General features: G+C 35.0%; 1 protein-coding gene across 1 annotated transcript; it reads left to right on the top strand.

The window, feature by feature from the left end:
• Positions 1-4,013: 4,013 nt before the first annotated feature.
• LOC112033846 (2-oxoglutarate-dependent dioxygenase 21, chloroplastic) lies at positions 4,014-5,341 on the top strand. Its single transcript, XM_065778735.1, has 2 exons — positions 4,014-4,109; positions 4,949-5,341. Exons 1-2 carry the CDS (start codon positions 4,014-4,016, stop codon positions 5,339-5,341), a joined length of 489 nt encoding a protein of 162 aa, XP_065634807.1.
• Positions 5,342-6,264: the final 923 nt, after the last annotated feature.

Here is a 6,264-nt window from a genome sequence, read left to right as displayed (position 1 = left end):
TTTCTCGCTTGCCCGGCACAACTCTCTGTACAACCAGGCCAAGCAACCACTGCCCCAACTATACTGTGGCGGATCACGAACGTTCCGCAGTTGCTCCAAAAACATCAGATGCACCCTATCTCCCGACTTGTCCATAAAAAGTTTATCCCCTAGTAGCGCTAAAATATAGCACCGGGCATACTTGTGTATATGATTCTCTGTTGCGTCATGAGGCAGTGGCGCTGCAATGGCCTCAAGAAGGCAGCTGATGAGAATTCTTTGCCCCACCAAAGTTTTGTTGTCATTCGCCGGAGTAAAACGAAGCAACTCCATGCAAAGAGTGCTCCAAGTTCCATCTAACACAGCAGTCGGCCCAACCAAGACCTCACCGTCTATAGGAAGTCCGAAAATGACCTCCACATCTTGTAGGGTGATTGACATCTCAGCATGTGGAAGATGGAACGTATGAGTCTCCAGGCACCATCACTCAACTAGGGCCGTTATAAGGCAATTATCTATCTCTCTGGAAGGGGCCCTAAACAATCCTTCAAGCCTTAACAACTTGATAATGTCAATCACCCGATTATCTCGCATTTGAATGTTTGCCATCTCCTTAGTGCGACCATGGCACGTAAGTGCGCCCGAGTCCTGCAAAATCAATAAAAATTATAGGAGTTGTTAGAACTAGAAATACACTTTGAAAGAACTTGCTAACTAAAAGTCAAAGATAACGTAAAAATTGAAGTGGTTGTTAGAACTAGATATTTCACCTCCCCATTCCAAATGTCCTCTGATCGATGATGTGATTGTCGCGTCAACAATGATCTAATACGCGGACCAGGCTCCAAGATCTGTGGCTCCTCATCAATCCGAGGCTCCATACTGCAAAAAGTGCTACTGTGAGATCATTAATAGTGTGGGGACAAAGGAATGCTATTCTACATGCAAGGAAAATCTATACTAAAAAGCAGCTTATTGGCATTATTTAAAAAAGGATGCTAAAAGAATGGAAAGCAAGAAGAAGTACATCTATAACTCAGGATTAAATACAGTACTTTGCTGTAATTGGGGATTCAATCCAGCCTTGATCTTTTCTGTTCCTATGTAATTGGTAAGTTATTTTTAAAAATAATATCTCAATAGAAGTGGAATCCTTTATTTCTCTAGCCTTTTCTCACACACACACACATACACATGTAAATATCTACATGAGAGATGAATTTGAAATTTCACAGCTAAATCATGAAGAAAAAGCATTTAAAACAGTAAAAAAAAGAATATGAGCTTTAGCCCAAATTCAATTATCTCCTCATAAGAGTAGGGGTTCAAGACCTATTGGTTATGTGTGTTGTAGCAAGGCATGCACATGCAACCCAACTCTACTAATTATTCGTTTACATACACAAAATACCATATTATACGTAGCATACAATGTCATCATATCTTAGTAAATTCAATCGAAAAATAATCATGCAATGCATACCCTAATCATGAACATATTCAAAAAAACAATCCTTATTAGCACAATCACAATAGATATTTAAAAATAGAGCGAAATTGATCATCTCATGTATAAATCACACAGATACAAATACAACAACTCAAATAGACACAACACACACACATCACATAGATACAAGCCCTATCAACTCAAATTGAGAACCAGCACACATACGTATACATTATAAAAATAAGACCTACTAATCTCAGCCTAAGCAAAACAGACATACCTCAAGATGCAAAAATGCTTTTCTCCAACCTAAAATCTTGCAAACTGGTCAAGTCTTACAATCATGCTTGATTTGTGTTGGAAATTGGTCAAGTCTTGCAAATTGGTCAAGATACTAATCTCTTCTTTTTTTTATTTTTTATTTTTTTGATAAGTTTCTGCTTCAGAGACATCACCCATGAAAATAAAAAGACTCACATAGAGAGACAAGGTGAAAGAATTTTTTCTCTATTTATTATTTTTTTTTTTTTTTGGGTCAACCGGAACTTGAATTAAACAAAAGCTAGGAAATACAACGTCTGGGGTAGCAAACCCCCCATGCATCAGCCAAAAGTTGGTACATAATACAATAAGGAGGAGAAGAGTGACAAACAATTAACCGCAACCGTTGTGCATATCAAACTCCTTGAACCTATCCCTTGTCATATGAAATGTCTAACCAAGGCATTGATTTTATCAAGCATCTTCAATAGTAGTTTAACTATAGCAGTGTCAAGGTCGCTTAGTGATTCATGTCTAGGCAAAGCAAAAAACACAATTTGATTTTGTTAAGGCTCTCACGGGCCATGATACCCAAGCAATGGTACAATGAAATGAAAAATGTAAGTCATTTCAATGATGGTCGTGCTAGACATGGTTTAACATATTTTATAAAGGTGTACCTGTAAAACATATTTAACAATTTTTTTTAATACCAAGAAGCAGACAGGTTTTCATACAAAGAGATTCTAAGTTTATATAGATTCTAAGCTAACCTTCAAATAATGAAGACACCACATCATGTATTCTACCCACTTAGTTCTTAATTTGTACCTTTGTGGTTCTCTTTGTTTATTTCTTTGTTTTTTATTTTTGGCAATTAAGTTTTTGTCATTAAGTAGGACATATAGAATATGGGTAGATTGTGGTGATTATTTTAAAAATTTATTGTCAAATAATCCTTAATCCAAAATTTGCTGTCAAATTATTCACTTAAAAATAATAAAAACTTTCTTACCCGTAGCCTATGTTAATTTTTTTCACTCATTTTAGTTAGAGGTGGATACACCATAGAACCAAGATTGGCATGAGCAACAATAAAGAAAACACAATGAGACCAACCAATCCTTGAGAACCAAACAACACTGATTACTTAGCATATAACATGGGGAAAAAATGAACACAAGCTAAGTATATGCAAGTGCTTTAATAAACTTTTCCCAATTTCACTGTTTCTAATCCCCAACAAAATACAAAACAAACAAATATGATTAATAGAATTGTCAAGTCGGAAATAAAATTTATAAATTTTCTTTCAAGCATTTTATCAAACACTATGGATTCAAAATAAAATATATAATTTTATTAACCTTCTTCCTCATTGATCATTCTAAACAAAACCAGATTTTTACTTATCAACTTGTCTTTTCCTTAAGGTCTATAGTACGAAATTTAACAAATTTTCTTAATCAAATCCCCATGTAACATATTTATATCACTTACCCAAAGACCAAGTCATAAATCATAGAAACAGTGTGGGTCAGTAAAAATCTCCAAAAGCAAACAATTCAAAAAAAAAAAAAAAAAAACAGCATCTAGACTCATTATCAACAATCCATTACCAAACAACATCAAAGAATGAGTTCTAACATTTACATTTCTAACAATGCGTAACCCACCATGCAAAAAGCCTAATTCTATAACATAAATTCAGCAAAAGAGGAACGGAGAACTGTTACCTAGCAAGCGAGATGAAGAACGACGAAGATACAAAGCAGAAGACTGAAGAACGGCGAAGATAAACAAAGCCGAAGACAGCCCGTGGAGACTGAGAGCACAGGGGTCGCTGATTTGGGAGTGAGAGTGAGTGATTTTGAAATTTTGGAAGTTTGAAAATTTGGGCATGAGTGTGACTGAGTCGCTATTCTTTGAGAGTGTTTTTAGGTTTTATGTTTGTGCAAAGAGTGTTTCTAAAACTGGGTAAAATGAAAAACGTTAACTAGAACTCGAGTTTTATAAAATCGAGTTCTATTTAGCGAGTTTTCAAAACTCGAGATCCGAGTCGACAAATTTGTCCGAGTCAGCAAATGAAAAACGGTAAGAAGGAGTTTTAAAAACTTTGGATCTCGAGTTTTGAAAACTCGAGATATTAGTATTATATATTCTTTCCTAACCGGGCAACTAACAAAATTCTTAGCAAATTTTAGTTATTTAGAAAGAGTGTTCCCACTTTCACCCATTTCTTTACTCTTTTCTCTGCACCCTTCAGCTTCCTCAAATTTCAAAAAACTCTCCCCCTTTCTCTCTTCCATCAGATTTGGACTCCATGGCTCAATTTCCATGGCTACAGCTAGCAGCCACCGCATTCCGCTCCACCAATTCCGGTGGTGGTTCTGGTAAATTTCCTATGTCTCTTGAATCGGTACTTTAGGAATTTTTTTTTTTTAAATGGTTAGGGGATCTTGTTGTTTGGATTTTTATTATCTATAGAGTATTTGTTTTGATCTTATCTTAATTTTTTTGAATTGGGTTTGTTTGATTTTGCCGAAAAAATCCACCTTTGATACTATCAGTTATGATCCATAATTTGCTGAAAAATAGCCATTCATTTTTACTGATCTAGTGTTTTGGTTTCATTCCTGCAGCACGAAGGAGAGACCCACTCTTGGGTAAGACGTGTTCTCTGTTTTTATGCGCTGTATTATCTTTTTTTCTTCTTTGTATTTTTGGAATATGCTTTGATTATGCATCTAAAACACAGATCAATCTAACAAATGAAATGCTATAAGTTTCACCTTTATTCCAAAGCCAACCCCAAACGTGATTAGATCTAGACATTTTGATTATCCGTTTTTTTCTCCCTCCTTTTTTGATTTCATTGTCAAAGATTTGCCTTTCTTTAATTAATTTTCCTTTTCAGTCCATGCTAAAAAAAAAAAAATTTATTTTTTAATATTTTGATTTCTTGTTATTGTCCATTGGTGCTCCCTATGTCCATTGGCAAACAACTTGCTGCTATGTTTGTCAATTTTAAAATAAATGCTTTGCTGATACGATAATTGAAATTTTGGTCTTGAAGAAGTTCATTTTTTGGTGTGAAGGTTGTTGACTGTTGTATATGTGATGACCCCAATTCCATAATTTGTTTTTCCTTTGTTGAGTTTACTGATGAAGGTAGTTTGTAGGTATGGTGCATAGTTCAATAGTTGGTGGTAATGAGTTCTGATGTTTACTTGATTTATTGCTATGTTGTTTCTGTAGAAGGTGCAAGGGCTACTTTTAGAAATTTTTGTTGCAGTACTAGGGTTGCCTCCACATTCGGCGTACAGCTGCTTAACCATTGCTCTTCAGAGCTCACCAGGCCTTAAAATCATGGATATGGAGGAAGGAAAATGGGGTAAAGTCCCGAAGCTTCATGGGGCTTTACAGGTTCATGTGGGTGACCATCTTGAGGTACTAAGCAATGGCTTGTACAAGAGTGTGGTACAAAGGGCTATACTCAATTGTGAGAGGACTAGAATCTCCATTGTTAGCCTAATGAGTTTGGGCTTGGATGAGAAGATGGGTACAGCCAAAGAATTTGTGGATGAACAACATCCAAAGAGGTATAAAGAAAGTAGTTTCGGAGATTTTCTCAATTCTCTCCGCCAATGACATTGGAGAGGGAAAAGCTTTCATTCACACCTTGAGGATTATAAAATAGCACTCACAAGCCATGGGACTCGAAAAATTATTAGGTAAATCTGAAGTACAAATGCAATGCTCTTTACTCTCATATTTAGGTAGGAATATATCATAAAAATAAAAATTGTGAGATTCATCATAAATGTTAAAAAATAAAACATTACATTACCGTACTTAGAGAATACTTAATAATTTTTTCTCTGAAGACGTGGAGTCACACCCTTTCAGAGAAGGAAATAAACTAGCTAGCAAACACAATGGTTAATTTAGCATAAGATGACCGGGATACAATATGGCCTGTTAGTTGTCCTAGAGTACTCCTAGTGGCTTGGACCGCTTGGTTATGGGTATAACTGTATAAGTCAGCCTTGTTGGCTTAGTTTCTTGCTTTACTACCAACTTCAAAGTTTTTCAATGTAGCCAAAGGTTTTTCGGAGCTAAGGCTTACGCGGCCCTCCTTGTTACAGCCAGCAATGCATCTATGGTTCTCTTTTTTATAAACCTCTATGGTTTTTCTTGGTAGGCCTTTTTTATCCTTTTTTTTTCCTTAATGAAATATGTTTGTTGTATAATTAAAAATGGCTAATTATCATTTTGACCCCTTACCCTTGTCCGATTTGTCAAAATGTATCTAACGTTAGAAACGTGTGATTTAGTCCACATTTTTTGATATTATATCAAATAATCCCGACCGTACCGTACTTTAAGTGAACAAATAAAAGAATAAAAGGGAATAAGTTTTTTTATGTGAAGAATTTTTTTTTTTTTTTTGTGTTTTTTTTTGTGTTTTTCTGTGTTTAATAGCACATAAAAAAATAAGTTAAAAAAAAAAACTATATTTAGTTAGCAAAAAATCTTATTAAATATATAAATTATTTTTAAGAGGTTGTTTT

This window comes from Quercus suber, unplaced genomic scaffold, assembly GCF_002906115.3.
Source record: "Quercus suber isolate HL8 unplaced genomic scaffold, Cork oak 2.0 scaffold_189, whole genome shotgun sequence".
Lineage (NCBI taxonomy): Eukaryota > Viridiplantae > Streptophyta > Magnoliopsida > Fagales > Fagaceae > Quercus > Quercus suber.
The sequence above is the reverse complement of the archived record's forward strand: the minus strand, read 5'-3'. Positions and strand labels throughout refer to the sequence as shown.

What these genes read in the sequence shown, in the direction of transcription:
- LOC112033846 (XM_065778735.1), top strand. Translation starts at nt 4,014, where the DNA reads ATGGCTCAATTTCCATGGCTACAGCTAGCAGCCACCGCATTCCGCTCC. An exon ending in TTCCTATGTCTCTTGAATCG is followed by an intron (nt 4,110 to 4,948) that starts GTACTTTAGGAA and finishes TTGTTTCTGTAG; the next exon opens with AAGGTGCAAGGGCTACTTTT.